We start from the raw sequence: 17,401 nt of genomic DNA, 5'->3' as shown, positions 1-17,401 counted from the left end.
TTGATCGCTCATTATCCAGGGGTGGTCAAATGTCTGGCCATAGGTGCAATTCAAGGAAATAAATGTGCGGCTGCCCGAAAGGGGGGGCCCATGTGCATGTCGTTGGACCCAAGTGACTCAGGCGTCTTTCGTCAGTCGAGCCCGAGCGCTCTAGTTGGTGGGTTGTGCCCACCTCGTTCTCAATTTCTAGCATCATTAGTAAGTAAATACAAAATTGCTTAGGGGGTTTAATAAAGTACTAGAGTGCTATTGAAAGGTTGTTGACCTTGGTTTTTTGTTCCTTTGTTGACTGTCAGTGAAAAACAAAATCTTGTGGTTTTTCCGAGCATTTTTCACGGCCAAAAATCGTCTATCACAACATATACACCTCGCGTTCTAATAGCAGTGCATACGCCATAGAATTTGGGGGGAAAATAAATAAACAGTGAAAATAATCTCTTAAAAAAAAAAAAAAATAAACACATGAAAATGGCGTCAGCAGAAGTGGCAAGCAACGACAATAAAAATGTACTGGAGATGGGCTACCAGACAACTTTGGTAAGTTTAGACGTTTTTTCGAAATTTGTCCTAGATACTTCGATAGAAAACCACAACCACAATATAGAGGTTATCACCCTAATGGCGGATATTCTGTATTGTGTGTGTTGAATTTTCAATGCCGGGTGTTTCTGTAAGGCTGACATTTCCTGCAAAGTAATTCAATAAGATAAAAATTGAAGGCCAAGATGATTCTTGTATCGAAATGAGAGAACAGCGAACCCGTTGCAGACGCTAATCCGTTGTACTGCTGCATCCCCATTGTTTTGGTGCAATGAAACTATTTCGTTACACGTTTTTCCCACTGGCAAACTAGACTGATATCTATCATTCTACTGATAAGCAACTGCTCGTTACGTTCCTTTCGAAAAGAGAGCCGACACAATCTAAATCTATTGACTTTCTGGCTTGCTCATTTCAATACCTGCGGCTCGCGTGGACATTAAACCCATAATTTTTGGGATTACTGTTTGCGTTGGAAGCCCGTAATGCGAAGATGACGAGCGGTGAAGATTTCGGGTTTTGTCCGTCACAGTACACTTACTCATTATAATGGAATTTCCAAAAATGTATATCTTGTAATCGAAACCCATGAACCGCAATGCAAGGTGTTTTCCTGTTTCTCGTACCAGGATCCGACCTTCCTTGAATCGGGAAAAGTACAAAGAAAAATATTTATGAAGTTTCCAGAAGATCTGGACCGTGGATTTCAGGTTTCCCCTTCATCGCTTCCTCTATCTGAATTTAAAACCAGAAGCTTAAAACAAATGCCTTAACAGGCGTTGTAAGCATTACAAAACAATACCAAGATATTTAGATCAAGATAACCTTGTTCTGATTTACCTGTCTACTAAAAGAATGAAAGTGAAGAGGGATAGGACGAAAAGAAAACCTAGGGACAACGCCCCATTTATTCGAACTTGATACTGGAACTACTGAAGGTTATCATAAATAACCGGGTGGCAGTTATACAATTAATCGATTCCTTTGGGTACGTGGGCTGTAATGTGACAACACGACATCGAACAATACAAGGAGTTGCGAAATGAATGGTGTATAGGAACAATTTTGTGACCAGGCATAATTTGTTTTGGCCTTCGTCTAGTGAACGACACGCCACTCTTCGTCATCAATTGTGAATCATTTTTTTAAGCGGTTTGCGTTCATGCACACGACGGCGTCGAGTTTCCCTTCCTGGTGGTGGAGGTGGTGTGATACCGAATCGCTCACAAATGATAAACCACGATTTCCGGGAACCTTTACAATGCGCTTTCATACAGTTCTTTTTGTTTGGTTTGATCTTACTTTATCTTCTGTTATATTCAATTTCAAACGCTTTCCTTCATGGCTTCACCGTCAATTATGAACTCTCGCATGCGCCCGACTTTCGACTTAATCATCATATATCTAGGCTAACAGCAGAAATGATTTTACCGTTGACCGGTGAAATCAAATTTGGCGGAAAGAATACAGTTATATTAGCCCTTTTCTTTTGATTATGATCCTTTCTAAGAAAAAGTAAAAAGAGCCGTAGGGTGTCATGAATAACGTGTTTGTTTTTTTGTTGCATATTGTTCAAAAAGATGTATGGCCAATATTCGAGGAGCCTCGCCGACTACGCCAAGGAACAGGCGCAACAGATCCGCCGGCGTGAAAAAAAGAGCGTCACCGGAGCCAAGATACGAAGTAAGGAACTGCAAGCTCATTATGGCAAGTGGTTTGCACGTTTTCTCCAAGTGCTCAAATACATTTGGAGCAAAACGTTCGCAAAAGTAGGAGAAGATTGGGCTTTCCTTGCCCTACTTGGCATAATAATGGCTCTGCTCAGTTTTACCATGGACTTGGGCATCTACATGTGTTTTACTGGTAGGTTCAGCTAAAACAAAAAATTGCTTACTCACCGTCTGTTTTATGACAACGCTCATTTTTATGGACGTCCAAAGCTCGCCTTTGGATGTATAATGAATTTACAATTCATCCCGCTGTTCAATACCTGGCCTGGATCACGTTGCCCATCTCCCTCGTTCTATTTGCGGCTGGCTTCGTATTTATAGTTTCACCCCAGGCTGTCGGTATTTACGCTTTTTTTCATCTTGATCATTCATCTTTGGATGGAAGTCCGCGAAATTTTACAACCTCTGATTCTCATGGCGGCATTTATTGAACTCTTTCAGGCTCAGGGATTCCCGAAATGAAGACTATCATGCGAGGCGTGGTCCTTAAAGAATATTTGACATTTCGCACTCTTGTTGCCAAAACTGTTGGCCTCACTGCTGCCTTGGGTTCTGGTATGCCCTTAGGAAAAGAGGTATATCATTTTTTTGCTTGCAGTTGAACCAGATTTCACAGAATACGAAATTATAACGGTTTAAACAGGGTCCACTTGTCCATATCGGCAGTATCGTTGGTACACTTTTGTCGCAACTACTGTCTTCTTTTAAAGGAATTTACGAGAACGAGTCACGAAAGACTGATATGTTAGCTGCTGCTTGTGCCGTGGGCGTGTCCTGCAGCCTTGGTGCTCCCATAGGAGGTAAGGAAATCGATTGGCGAAATGTGTTTTGTCCATTTGTTGCGCCATAATCAATTCACCGGTTTGAAAATAATTCCTGATTGAAATGATAGGGGTGCTGTTTAGCATTGAAGTCACTTCCGTGTATTTTGCAATCCGAAATTACTGGTAAATTTTATAGAATACTAATGACTAACCTGGAAAGGTAAACGAACTAATTTAAAATTCTATTGATAAGGCGCGGGTTCTTCTCTGCCGTCTTTAGCGCCCTCATGTTTCGGCTTTTGGTGAGCATCTTGATTTTCTTTCATGATGATCCGTTATTTAACGACCCTTATAATCTACTTTATCTGATTTTTTATGTAGGCTTATTGGTCCAATTCAGAAGGTACCGTAAAAATCAATAATCATTATTTGCCCCCCTAATGCTTAACTGGTTTTTCATAACACAATTTTATTGCGATTTTAGAAACTCTTACGACAGTCTTTCCTACCAGTTTTCAAGTCGATTTCCCATATGACCCTCATGAATTATTTATTTTTGCACTTGTTGGGTAAGTTTTCAGAAGTGACCTTTTACAATTCTAGCCAACTAGTTGCCGCACTTGTTACAGTTCGAAATAATCATCAATTTCAATCAAAAGGGTGTTTGGCGGCCTGTCTGGAGCCGTTTTTGTTTTATTTCATCGACGTTATGTTCTTTTTATGCGCAACAATAAAAAGATTAGCACATTCCTCAAATTCAAGTAAGTGTTTTCCATTCGTCTTTATTCATTTCAAAGTCTCATTGTTCTCTTCACATCCATTGTTATCCTTTGCAGCCGCTTCATTTATCCGAGTCTGGTGTCTGTCTTTATTGCATCGCTGTTTTACCCTTCGGGTTTTGGGCGTTATTTGGCCACGACATTATCGACGAAACAGCAGGTCGGTGCCTTGTTTGCCAATTTCACTTGGCTAAGCGATGACCTGTCGGTAGAGCAGGTTGATAGACTCTCGCACTGGGATGTGGCAAACACGAACCTCTTTGTAGCTCTTGGAATTTTCATGGCGGCCAACGTAAGTTTCAATTTGTTTTGGAATCATTCAAAGAAAGCTGATAACAAAGAACGACGTCTTTTTAACTTGCAGTTTTTTCTGAGTATTCTCGCATCAACATTGCCTGTTCCTACGGGCAGCCTTATTCCTATTTTTAAAGTGGGGGCAGCGTTTGGAAGGATCATAGGTGAAGCTATGTATCTATGGTTTCCGGAGGGTATCCGCACTGCTGGAGTCTTACATCCTATTTTACCAGGTAGGATCTTGTATTCAGCTCAATGATAGGACTTGATCCACAATATCCCAATTTAGGAGGCTACGCTATTGTTGGTGCGGCAGCTTTCTCGGCCGGCGTTACTCATACGGTTTCGATTAGCGTGGTCGTCGCAGAGATGACTGGGCAAATCCAGCATATCATTCCCGTCCTTGTAGCCGTTATAGTGTCCAATGCCATATCCACTCTCCTCCAACCATCACTTTACGAGTCAATTATCATGATCAAGAAGCTGCCTTATCTTCCTAATATTCTTCCATCCAGAAGCGGTATTGCAACATGCCTCTCCGTTACTCTTTTTCTAAATTCAACTTAAATGCTTTTATTGAACGTTATATAGCTATTCACAGCATCTGCGTTGAGGACTTTATGAACCGGAATGTCAAGTATATCTGGCATGGAATTACATACGGTGAGCTGAAGAATATAATTGGAAACAGTCAAGGAATCCGCTCGTTCCCTCTGCTGGGCGACACAGGTAATCAGCTACTTTTTCATCGAGCACTGTATTCTAACTGTCTTCTTTTTTTCTTCTCTAATGCAGAACAAAAAATTTTGTTTGGCTCTGTTCAACGCTTAGAACTACTAGCGTTATTAGAACGTCAGATCGGGCCCGAGCGTCGTGCAGAGGTCGCTGCCAAGCGTTTTGTAGAAGCAAAGTAATGTTGGAAACAGCACAGTTAAAGTTTCTTTTAAAATTTCACTTTACTAATCGTCAGCAACTAGTCCTCTGTACTTTCACATATGACTGGCCCAGTATTTGGCTATGATTGGTCGGCCAAACCCTTGTGCTAGGACGACAGCAAATAACGCGCCTTCTCAAATTCATCGTTTAATTTTTTAGGAAAAAAGAACTTCGTCGAAAAGCTAAAATGGCTCTGCTATCCACCGAGTCTGTTATTGTCCCTCCAACACAGCTGATGCCTCAATCCGAACTTGTGTCCCAGCAGCCTACCGTGCCTGTCCGGCGAAAAATATCACGTTTTGAGATAATCACATCGCCTAACGTAGCTACAGCCGTTGTTTCCAATATCGAAACGGCGCAGCCGTCAGAGCGCCCACAGCGACAAGCCAGTGCATGTTCTTTATCTTTTGACCCGTTGGCAATGACTCGAATTACTGTCGAACCCGATGATAAAGAAGAGGCGACAACGGTAGGACAAAAATGTTGCTAGCACGCTTTACTCATCTAATGTTGCTGTTTTAATTTGTTTTTCCATGACTTTCTGCAACGCTGCGTATCGGATAGAATCTCAAGACGCCACCTCAGAGACTTATCAAATCTATTCTCAAGAGGACTAGCTCATTTACCTTCCCTAACGGAGAACGCAAACATTCCTCTTCCGTTGAGCTCCCAACACCCACAACCTACTCCACCGTGACTGGGGTTGAGGGAAGGTATCGTATTTGATGGGTTTCTATTATCTATTTGAACTCATATCCCTGCTTTCCATAGCAAATTCCGCAACGCCATTGAGACCGTTCTCCGATCAAAGCAATCAAATTCTGGAGACAGTGATAATTTCAGTTTCCTTAGCAGCATGACGGCGGTGCCACCTATTCCACCTCACTTCAAACGAAAAGTTTGTTTTTCATTTGGAATTTTTGTTCACTTGGGTAGAAAAAAAAAACTGATTTTAAATGATTCGAAACTTGTGGCATCTACAGGTAAGTTATTCGTTAAAAGCCAAAGAGCACGGTGCTGACATGTCTCCTGACGAACAAGCGGAATGGGAGAAAAATGAAATGCTGAAGCCGGTAGACTTCAAAAAGTGCTCAGTCGATCCTGCCCCATTCCAGTTGGTTGAACGGACCTCATTACTAAAAGTTCATTCCATATTTTCACTGCTTGGAGTCCATCACGCTTATGTTACTACTCTAGGGAAATTGGTTGGTATTGTTTCTCTTACAGAGGTAATTACTCTTTTACTGTAGAATCTAATTGATAATTAAACGAGGTAAAGAAGTTTGGTTATAATTCAATATCTCATCTCATTAGTTGCGCAAAGCGATTGAAGACGTCAACTCGGGTGTGCTTCTAGGCGCTAGTGCCCGCGTAGGAAATGTGCTGGATGATACGAGCAGCGACGAATTGTTGCAAAGTACTACCGAGAAGGATAGCGAGACAGGTATTTATGACACAAAGACTTGTAAATATAAGCATAACATTGTTCTACTTCACTTGACAGAATCGCATCATTCAGAAAATGAAAAACCTGACCCAGAAACACCTACGTTGACTCCGCGACATGTTAAGTTTTTACGGCAACTGTCTCTCTCTCGTGGTACGGGAACAGTTGAAACTAATATTTCAAAAAGCAATGTTAATGCTCCTGTTGAAAATTCTCTTCTTGATAATCAGCCTTGAGCTACATCCTCTAGACGTGATTCACGATCAAATTTTTGTAGTAACGAAATTTTTTTGCATCCCTTTTACACTCAAGGTGTTAAAACCATGTCCGTTACCGACGATTTTAAATGTATGGCGGTTGATTTCCTATCTGTCCGTTTACCGTTTGTACAGTTTAATACGAATGAAATTGTTCTTAGTTTGCAGACAAGCTTAGATTCGAATCTTTGCACTTTCTGAAGATTTTTCATTTAATTGTTTTTGAAAAACCGTACATTTTTTATTGTTTTGCCTACAGGAGTGAAAAACAAACCTAATGTCTAGACAGAACTAATAGGATTCTGTTTCGTCCTCAAACACAGGCCGAAATCTAAATTTTTTCTTTTTAACTTAGTTTCAACGGCGAGAATTTCTTACCATGTAAATAATTAGGAAGAATGTGATTAATGATGCAATTTGTTAACAGTTTCTTAAATTTCTGCTACCAAAATGAAGGACTAGTGGCAGGTAGTTATTTTTCATATCCTATATTTCTATTAACGAACACATAAAAAAGGAACACCAACACGATTAGGGAAAGCCATGAAAGAAGAAATCAAGTTAAGGAGTTTATCAAGCATTCCACTACCTGGAGAAAAAAAAAACACAATAGAAATCTTTTAAACGATTTCTTGACTTCAGGTTTCACTGGCTGGCATTGACTATGTGAATGAAATCAGGTTTCAGTGAAGCTCCTCCTACGAGCGAACCATCAATATCTGCTTCTTTGGCCAGTTCACGGCAATTCTCAGCCGTAACAGATCCTCCATAAATAATTCGAACCTTTTGGGCAACCTCGGCATTCACGTTTTCAGACAACCATTGCCGCAATTTTCCATGGACTTCTTGAGCCTTAAAAACGAGAAAATAATTTAGAAGGAGAATACATAACCTACAGAAACAAATTACATACTTGCTGAGGAGAAGCTGTCTTCCCTGTTCCAATAGCCTAAATTGTTAACAAAAAGGCAACAATTATATGTGAGTTGTAGGTGCAATCAATAATTGATATCTTTACCCAAACAGGCTCATATGCAATAACCACATTTTCCCATTTATCTAGGGGAATCTTTTGAACAATTGCTTTCAGTTGGGAGAAAACAACTTCCTCAGTTTTACCAGACTCACGCTCTTCCAGTTTCTCTCCAATGCAAGGAATAACTTTCAGGCCTTCACTTAGCGCATGGCCAACTTTTTCTGCAATAAGCTACAATATCCAGACATTCACATTAAGATTAAAAACAAGTAGATTCTCTTAATTTAAGCTGGGATCTTACAGCATCAGATTCACCAAATACATTTCTTCTTTCTGAGTGGCCTAGGATGACCCATTCTACACCAACATCCTTGATCATAGCAGGTGAAATTTCACCTAGGCAAGTTTTAATAATAGTATTTATACAATACTTAGAATAATGAAACAGAAAAATACCAGTGAAAGCACCCTTAGGAACCTTGTAACAATTCTGGGCAGCAACTCCAATTGTGCCTGGAAGTTTCTGGTGACAGTACTCCAAGTAACAAGATGGGACACCACACACCAATTCTATGAGAGAATCAATCCATCTGCAATAACACAAGTATTGCAATTAATTTATTAATTTACCTGTATTAGGATCAAGAGGGCCAGCAGTTAGAAAGGCGATGATTCCATCAATTTCTTTCTTGTTGCCATTCATTTTCCAGTTTCCGCCAACAAAGAATTTGCGTTCGGGTGCCATTATGAATTCAACGGATATACGTAACTGTCCTTACAGAGATGTTGGAAGAGACTGAATCTGTACCGGTACGAGTCTGACGAAAATTAATGTCGTGTGAAGTTCACGTTCACCTTGAGCTGCCCTTTAGATCGATTGACAACTAGACGTCGTCTGCTGGAAGTTTTATTTTGTTTTTGTATGAGATAAAGTGATAAACTGAAAATATTTCACAGTATTATAGAAGGCTGAATTTATGTCAGAAATATCAATCATTCCTAATCATCAATTATTTGGAAACTCGAAGTTCAATTTTCTTACTGTTTACTTTTCAACGTAAGAATAACTTAACAATGTTAAGTTAACACGTTAACAGTAATGGCCAATCGGTGACAAAGTTTGTAATTTTAAGCTTTGTATTTATTTCTTATTATTTCGTTGTATCAAAATCATAGAACCTTAAAACAGAGTTCGCCACTACCGGTCTACCGCCTACCTACCGCGACTTTGTTTCTGGATTAAGTTAAACTTAATCAAAATGTTTCCCATCCGGCAACATGCACAGAATATGGCTCTGATCACGGAAAATATGTGGGGATGAAAAATATACACTGGAGACCCCCAGAATTCTAGGGGTAATAGCATTTTAGGTCACTAGAGGCCTCCAGAATTCGGGGGGGGGGGGTAATAGGTGTTACCAAAATATGTTTACAGTTTTACATCATGACTCATGTAGACTTCACTTGGTGGTCTATATGATCTCCAACGGAGCTTAAGGCAGCATTGCGTTCAGCAGCTGCAGCACCTAAACAAACAAACAAACAAAAAACATCATGTAGATTGGAAACAACTTTCAAGGGTTTTTTAAGAAAAATGTCAGTTTTTTTTTTTAGGGTTTTTTACAAAAAAAAAACAAACACCCTAGTTTAGGTTTTCTTGCAACGCCACAGCGTTTTCGTCAATGGTAATGTGGAAGCCCTGCCAAATGGTGTTGTAATTTGAATCGATTGGACTAAGGTCGGAAGTCGGATTCCTTGTGCAATTCCGCCTACCGAAATCTCTAGCTTTTCCCTATCTTGCTGACTAATGTATGAATACGAAAGACTGTTTCATCATCAGACCGGCGTAGTTCGAGTACTAAACATACCTGCATTTTTGTACCGTAGGTTTGTACATTTAAATCTTTTAAAATTGAGTTAGAGTGTCATCAGTTTCATTTTTGTGTTTATAGTCACTGCACAAGGACTCCTACAGAAAGATTAAACAATGCATGTGTATAGTGATGATATTAGAAATCCAAACAGCCTAAGCCAGACAGATAAAAAAGAAACAGATTTTGGCCATTTAGCACAAAGTGTTAAAACACTTCAAAGTGGTAAAACCATGGTTAAAACACTTCAAAGTGGTAGAACCATGGTTAAAACACTTCAAAGTGGTAAAACCATGGTTAAAACACTTAAAAGTGTTTCAGTAAAACATCATAGTCAAGCAGTCTCAAAAAAAAAGCTTATTCTAGAGCTGAAAAGGTTGAAATTGGACACTAGAGGGAGCAGAAAAGTTCTAGTTAAACGATTAAACATGTGCCAGAGTCTAACAAAACAAAATGCACATGGAGATTATCCAAAAGAAAACATCTTTGATTTCTATGTTGTCATTGACTTCGAAGCAACATGTGACGGGCATAAGATTATCAAGTAAGTATATATATATATATCAGTAATCTTGCATTCATTGTTCAGATCTTTGTTTCCAGGCCAGAAAACCAAGAAATAATTGAGTTTCCAGCAGTTTTGTTAAATTGCAAAAATGGGAAAGTGGAGGATGAATTTCAATCCTATTGCCGCCCAGTACTGCATCCGTTACTAACAGACTATTGCACCAAGCTTACAGGAATCACACAGGTAAACTTTTTTATATCTATGAAGAAAATATTATATTATTAATTAATTGATTTAAAATTACAAATGGAAACTATTTGAATTGAAATGACAACTTCCTCCTTCAGGACATTGTGGATCAAGCACCTTCCTTTCCTGAAACTTTTGCCTCTTTTAATGAATGGTTACAAAAGAAGAATTTGGGTTCAAAATTTTCTTTTGCGATTGTCACTGATGGATCAAAGGATATGGGTCACTTCCTGAAAAGGCAATGTGTGGTAAGGAGCTCTCTCAATTTGCACCAAAAATGCAGCTGTTTTTACAGATTCTGTTTTAGTTGTCGAACATTCTCTTCCCGGAATATGGAAAATATTGGGTCAATATTCGAAAAATCTTCAGCAATTTTTACAAAGTTGGTGATATGGTGCACCGAGCCCATCTTATCAATGAGACGGTCTTAACTGCAATGATGAAGGAGATGGAATACGAATTTAAAGGCCGCGCCCATTCAGGTTTAGACGATGCTCGAAACATTGCGTGCATTGTTCAAGTCCTGCTGAAAGACGGAGCGTCAATAATATTCAATGAAAAGTTGCCGGAAGAAACTGCAGAGGAACAGAACGGAAAGCGAACGTTTTCTCTACCGGTACTCCAACCAGAATTCGAAATCATCAAGGCCGCGCTTAAGTCAAATTTTCCCACCATAAATTGTCCGACAAATATTTTGCTAAAGTCTTCCGTGAATGAGGCTGCCAAAAAATCATGCACAAACAGTGCCATGTTGCATGGGGAAATCCTGGGAGAGAAGACATTGGAGACTGCTACCAAAAAGGTTCCAGCAGTGAAATCGGGAAAGACGGTGCCTAAACCTGCTCAAATACCTAAAAACGAGGTTGAAAATACTCGCATAGATGGTGCGTTATCAAATATTTCTTCCGGAGACGCCTCGTCGATAAACCTTACAACGAAGATTGTCACTAAAGATGTTCTAGCTAAGAAAAATAAAAAGTCGCCAACTATCGAACTTAAACCAAACGTTTCTGAAGGTGGAAGTGCGGCGGGGAATGCAAAAAAATCTCGCAATAAAAAAAAATCTCGCAATAAAAAAAAATCGGTTAAAACTACCAACAAAGGAACTCCAACAAAGGATCCCACCACAACTACAGCCGTAAAGACGCCTGAGAAAATAATCCCAGTGAAGACCAGTCTGGAAGAGGCTCCAGTAAAGATCCCGGCGAATGAGATTCCTATTATTACCATTGAAAAAAAGCCTTCAGCACAGAACCCTGCAAAAAGTGCTCCAGCAAAGTATTGTACGAAGAAGATTCCAACTACGACTACTGTAAAAAGTTCACCAACCCCTTCCGCCCTGTGTACTATCCAAAGCTCTAGAACAAAAACCCAGGAGAAAGAGTCTCCATTGATTACTACACCCGAAAATCGTGGAAAGAAAACTATGGTTGGGCGCTGTGTCAAGAAACTGCGAACTGAGGCCTTAGTAAAAGAGGCCGGTACAAATATTGTTCCAAATATTTCCGAGTCTTCAAATCTTGAGAAAACTGCAGAAGAGATAGCTAAGGAGTTAAAGCTTGCAAAAAAAAAATTTTATGTAAAAGCTCAGCATACACAGATCCCAAACGGAGAATTAAAAAAGACACTGAAGAACATTGAAAATCTGAAGAAAAGCTTAAATGCTGCCCGATTAAGGGAAGTTCCATGTGTTCCATGCAAGCCACCGGTTGAAAAAGGGGTAACAATTGCAAAGGGATCAAACGTGGTGCAAAATCGGAAAAAAATCCAGGCTAGTAAACAAGCAGTCGCTCATTCACAGAAAAAGAAAGCCTCTCCATCAAAAGAAGGGAACAATTCAGGGAGTAAGGATAGCCAAGGAACTGTGGTGCGTGACACGAAAATTCCACTTCCTAATAGGATAGCTGCAAGTTTTTTTCTATTGGATGAAAATCCACGTCCCAAAGAAGAAAGCGTTTGTGATGAAACCAATGAAGAACTGTTCTTTAAGATTTTCGAGAATGTTTTGGATAAGCAGACAATGAGAGATCAAGAAGATAAAGAATGAAGTGCAGGAGAAAGGAGGGAAGCTCAAAACCATTTTGTCGGTATTGTAATTTCATAATAATTTCAAGCGACATTTAACGCTATTTAAGAGGAGGGAAAGTTATCATTGACCCATTATTTGTTTCAGGTCGTGATAACGGTATAGAAAGACATTTCTTGGAGCAGACGAGTCATTCGAAGGGAATTCACCTTTGATCGGACCAAAAGTTTTTTTAGTTGAGAACGACGGCGATTCTGAGTGAGTTTGTCTTCCATTATATTTGCACAAATTTAAGACCGTAAGGTATTAATTAGGATGACCAAGAGTTTTTTGCAGTCACGTTATATTTTTTTGGAGGTTCTATAAGCACTCACTCATATTCTAAGTAAAATTTGCCAACGTGATAGCCATACAATGAAAAACTTAGATAATCGTTTTTATGAACAAGGAAATAAATGCTGTATTACTATTCCTTTTTTCCCTTAAAAAATATTAATAGGTTCCTAATTCGTTTTACACTGATGGTGTTATAGTGCTGCTGACCCAACGTAATCAAAGGGATTTTAGCTGCAAGTCCCCTGTGAAAGCGAAGTCGATATTCGTGGTTCTCATTTAATTTTGCAACGTAATCATCTATGGGGTTGCTATATTTAGATTTTAGCAGAAAAACAAAATAAGCCCGACATCCACGTTAGTGTTTGTATATAATGTGGCCATATGTTTGATTTCTCTGGGTCTTCTGGGTCTATGGTTCGATTTCCCGCTGAATTTAATTTAGTTGATCTTTAAAATACTGCCAACCAAAATTTACATGAAGCCTGTATCGCAGTATCAATCCTTAGCCAGCCTCGCTAGGTAAAATTGGAAACAAACACAAAAGGTAATCCAAAAATGAAATTGAATAGCATCATCCTACATAGACTCCGCTCGGGGCACCACCACCTAAACTCTTTCATCCATAGAATTAACCCGGAAGCCGACCCTAACTGCCGCTTCGGATGCGAAGCCATCGAAAACGCACGGCATGCCCAAAAAATGAAGTATACCGCCAAAAAATCCGCCGGTTTTGCCTGGAGAAAAAACTAGAATTTAACGCGAACACAATGCTCGGCCTTAACCCAACAGCTGATACGCACACGCAGCTTAAAATCCGAAATCTCATGGCCAAATTCTTAACACAATCCGCCCTAATCAACATCGCCTAACAACTTAAAAATAAAAAAAAAAAAAAAAAAAAGGGGGGGAAGGAGCTTAACGGCACTAAGTAGAACACAGAATCAAAATGGGGACCAGACAATTTGTTATGGCTGAGTACCTACACTCAAACCAGATAGGGTGCAAACACTATGCCACTTTCTCTCTACTACTTGATAAATCTGGCAAGTAACCAAGTTGTTATGTGTCCTCATCCATAGCAACAACTTGCATCATCCAAGCAACGTGGGCTGCCAACCAAGTCCTCAAGTGAAAGGTGTGTGGCCTTTCAGTAAGTTTGTTATTTTGAGGGCACTGGGGCCTGAAATAGATTTCGATAGATGGCAGTGCAGATGCAGATCAGCAGATGGCAGTACATCTAAAGTTTTTTCGTCCCAATCTGGCAACGTTACTGCAATAATTATTCGTCTGAAGTGCGCCTCCCATTGTGAACTACGCGTGGTTCACTGTACGTTGTCCGGTTTTTTAAAATTGCTTTATTACTTTAATATGTCTTTTTGTAATTCCTTGGTCTTGGCACTTTGTAACCAACAAAGAAACTGCCCTTTTCACGTTACTTCTACCAATTTTTAAGTACTCGTACATTTAGTTGATTATAGAAAAAATCTTACCATTCACACGAATGCCTTAGTCTGATCTGATCCTGTCATCATGCTAATCCGTTCTTGCCACTGGCCGAAGCCTTGTCGTCAAATTTTGCATCTTTCCATTTAAACGTATCTCATACAAGCATTCTGGCATGTGTCAGGCAACAGGGTACATTTGATCAACAATCTTATCAATAGCGTCACGAAAGACAAAACGAAGCAGAGGGTATTTACAAAAATCAATTTAATTTCTAATTCAATGTTATGTTTTCTAATTGTGTAACAGTTGGTCAAGGTGGAAAAACAGACATTGGTAAGAACAGGAAGAAAGCATCATTAACACTTTAACTCTTGTTATTTTGTCTATTTACCAGGACCAAAAATTTTATTCCCACACTCTTTATGGGAATTCTGGGATGTTAGCTGTTATTGCAGAACACTCCTTGGTTCTTTAGTGAGGTTCCAGAAGGCAGCATTCCAAGAGCAAGAATTTAGTTTACAGGCTGTCAACACAATTTAGATTGTTTAACTTTGTTTTCTTGCATTGATGGTGAAATTGAATTACATTGAAATTTAAAAGTTTTTGAAGCTATTTGCCTACTGGTGAGAAAGCATATGTGAAGAGTTGCTGAAATGTGTGAACAGAGCAATTTGCAAAACTTGGATTGAATTTGACAAAATTACTTTGAGTTTGTATTTGGAACATTGAGTTTGCAGTGGCAGAAATTTAAAGTTTGTGGCAGGATAATGGATATCGATGTTGAGAATTTAAATTGCAAATCTTAATTCTGCGTTAAGTACTTGTTGACTATAGATTATTAAATGATAATTTAATTTGTTTGACATTGGTTTCTTAGATACTAAAATTCAATACACAAAGATATAAATGAAATTGGTTTTGTATTGTCCCACCTCCACCCACAATTCCACCACTGTTTTACATGTTATACAATATATCACACGTTATACAATAAATGCAATACATAAATGCATACAAAAACTTAAGTTAACCCGTTGGCTGCCAAGCCATTACAACCCGTAGGTTGTTCTACTACAGTCGCTAAAGAGGGACTTGTCCAAAGACAAGTCCGGGCTGACTTGACGATGGAGACCTTTACGGGAATGCACACCCCAGGTACTCCACCATCGCATCGACAAGGGAAAGTCCCTACTGGTGCATTGCCTACGGCGCCCTAAGGCGCAAGGCGACTGCCCCACCCCATGGGTGATCAACCATGGGGCAGAACAGCGCCGCCGGTCCCTACAACTAAAAAAAAAAGGGGAGCAAAATGGGTGGCAGCCAACGGGTTAACTTTAAATATACACTATACAACAATACAAAAAATTCAAAATACCAAAAATGCGATGTTCCACGCTGACGGCGATGAGGCGAAGACTGGCACGACCAACGACGATGAGGAAAAGACGACGAGGACGAAGAAGGCGAGGCGAGGACGGTGAGGCGAGGACGGTGAGGCGAGGACGCTGAGGACGACGAGGACGACGAGGACGACGAGGCGAAGACGGCGAGGACGACGAGGACGACGAGGCGAAGACGACGAGGACGACGAGGCGAAGACGGCGAGGACGACGAGGACGACGAGGCGAAGACGGCGAGGACGACGAGGACGACGAGGCGAAGACGGCGAGGACGACGAGGACGACGAGGCGAAGACGGCGAGGACGACGAGGACGACGAGGCGAAGACGGCGAGGACGACGAGGACGACGAGGCGAAGACGGCGAGGACGACGAGGCGAGGACGACGAGGACGACGAGGCGAAGACGGCGAGGACGACGAGGACGACGAGGCGAAGACGGCGAGGACGACGAGGCGAGGACGACGAGGACGACGAGGCGAAGACGGCGAGGACGACGAGGACGACGAGGCGAAGACGGCGAGGACGACGAGGCGAAGACGGCGAGGACGACGAGGCGAAGACGGCGAGGACGACGAGGACGACGAGGCGAAGACGGCGAGGACGACGAGGCGAAGACGGCGAGGACGACGAGGACGACGAGGACGACGAGGCGAAGACGGCGAGGACGACGAGGCGAAGACGGCGAGGACGACGAGGACGACGAGGCGAAGACGGCGAGGACGACGAGGACGGGACGACGAGGCGAAGACGGCGAGGACGACGAGGACGACGAGGCGAAGACGGCGAGGACGACGAGGACGACGAGGCGAAGACGGCGAGGACGACGAGGACGACGAGGCGAAGAGGAGGACGACGAGGACGACGAGGCGAAGACGGCGAGGACGACGAGGACGACGAGGCGAAGACGGCGAGGACGACGAGGACGACGAGGCGAAGACGGCGAGGACGACGAGGCGAGGACGACGAGGACGACGAGGCGAAGACGGCGAGGACGACGAGGACGACGAGGCGAAGACGGCGAGGACGACGAGGACGACGAGGCGAAGACGGCGAGGACGACGAGGCGAAGACGGCGAGGACGACGAGGCGAAGACGGCGAGGACGACGAGGACGACGAGGCGAAGACGGCGAGGACGACGAGGACGACGAGGCGAAGACGGCGAGGACGACGAGGACGACGAGGCGAAGACGGCGAGGACGACGAGGACGACGAGGCGAAGACGGCGAGGACGACGAGGACGACGAGGCGAAGACGGCGAGGACGACGAGGACGGCGAGGCGAAGACGGCGAGGACGACGAAGACGGCGAGGCGAAGACGGCGAGGACGACGAAGACGGCGAGGCGAAGACGGCGAGGACGACGAAGACGGCGAGGCGAAGACGGCGAGGACGACGAAGACGGCGAGGCGAAGACGGCGAGGACGACGAAGACGGTGAGGCGAAGACGGCGAGGCGAAGACGACGAAGACGACGAGGCGAAGACGGCGAAGACGATCAGCTTGACGACGATGAGGCAAAAAAGAGGCAAAGAACAGAACTCATTTCTTTGTCATTTCCAATCTGTATAAGAAAAAAAAGGAAAGAAATCAGACGAAAGAAAAATAGCATAATCATGGTCACCGACACTGACAAACTCTTACAAAAAAGAAAAGAAATAAAATTAGCTAAAGAGAAGAAAGAAAAAAAAAATTAACTACATGGAAATCGGTCAGTTTCCCATTCACAATCTACTTGTAAAACTAACATTTAACAAACAATCATGTTATTGAGAGCTTTTTTAATTGAATAAAGATTCTGAACGTCTAGAGGGAAAGTCTACTAGAGATTAGTCATATGGGGAA

At 41.8% G+C, this 17,401-nt stretch overlaps 3 protein-coding genes across 12 annotated transcripts; 2 read left to right on the top strand and 1 right to left on the bottom strand.

Annotated features, from left to right (window-relative positions):
• Positions 1 to 149: 149 nt before the first annotated feature.
• On the top strand, positions 150 to 7,390 carry LOC116915958 (chloride channel protein 2). Its single transcript, XM_032921128.2, has 21 exons — positions 150 to 537; positions 2,121 to 2,403; positions 2,481 to 2,609; positions 2,712 to 2,845; positions 2,914 to 3,070; positions 3,163 to 3,217; positions 3,288 to 3,336; positions 3,416 to 3,437; positions 3,519 to 3,603; positions 3,694 to 3,795; positions 3,871 to 4,105; positions 4,178 to 4,340; positions 4,397 to 4,627; positions 4,699 to 4,836; positions 4,903 to 5,017; positions 5,203 to 5,512; positions 5,608 to 5,756; positions 5,815 to 5,941; positions 6,027 to 6,272; positions 6,358 to 6,487; positions 6,548 to 7,390. Exons 1-21 carry the CDS (start codon positions 463 to 465, stop codon positions 6,724 to 6,726), a joined length of 3,114 nt encoding a protein of 1,037 aa, XP_032777019.2. The 5' UTR covers positions 150 to 462; the 3' UTR covers positions 6,727 to 7,390.
• LOC116915967 (triosephosphate isomerase) lies at positions 7,220 to 8,599 on the bottom strand. Its single transcript, XM_032921140.2, has 6 exons — positions 8,354 to 8,599; positions 8,180 to 8,293; positions 8,025 to 8,119; positions 7,766 to 7,954; positions 7,661 to 7,696; positions 7,220 to 7,599 (listed from the first exon to the last, which is right to left on the bottom strand). Exons 1-6 carry the CDS (start codon positions 8,466 to 8,468, stop codon positions 7,393 to 7,395), a joined length of 756 nt encoding a protein of 251 aa, XP_032777031.2. The 5' UTR covers positions 8,469 to 8,599; the 3' UTR covers positions 7,220 to 7,392.
• A 538-nt stretch (positions 8,600 to 9,137) lies between these two features.
• Positions 9,138 to 14,761, top strand: LOC116915955. 10 transcript variants are annotated; one of them, XR_006643562.1, is made up of 9 exons: positions 9,139 to 9,610; positions 9,676 to 10,138; positions 10,198 to 10,345; positions 10,450 to 10,599; positions 10,659 to 12,438; positions 12,525 to 12,635; positions 12,877 to 13,257; positions 13,340 to 14,492; positions 14,554 to 14,761. XR_006643562.1 is itself a non-coding variant. In XM_045169700.1 (7 exons), exons 2-6 carry the CDS (start codon positions 9,711 to 9,713, stop codon positions 12,396 to 12,398), a joined length of 2,406 nt encoding a protein of 801 aa, XP_045025635.1. In that variant the 5' UTR covers positions 9,139 to 9,610; positions 9,676 to 9,710; the 3' UTR covers positions 12,399 to 12,438; positions 12,525 to 12,846. The 10 variants fall into 10 exon arrangements, 3 of the variants coding, with proteins under 3 accessions (XP_045025634.1, XP_045025635.1, XP_045025633.1); XR_006643566.1 differs by having other exon boundaries at positions 12,877 to 14,165; positions 14,224 to 14,492; XR_006643563.1 differs by having other exon boundaries at positions 12,877 to 14,405; positions 14,466 to 14,492.
• Positions 14,762 to 17,401: the final 2,640 nt, after the last annotated feature.

The sequence above is a fragment of the Daphnia magna genome, linkage group LG2, assembly GCF_020631705.1.
Source record: "Daphnia magna isolate NIES linkage group LG2, ASM2063170v1.1, whole genome shotgun sequence".
NCBI classification, from domain to species: Eukaryota; Metazoa; Arthropoda; class Branchiopoda; order Diplostraca; family Daphniidae; genus Daphnia; species Daphnia magna.
This window is presented reverse-complemented; position numbering and strand designations above follow the sequence as displayed.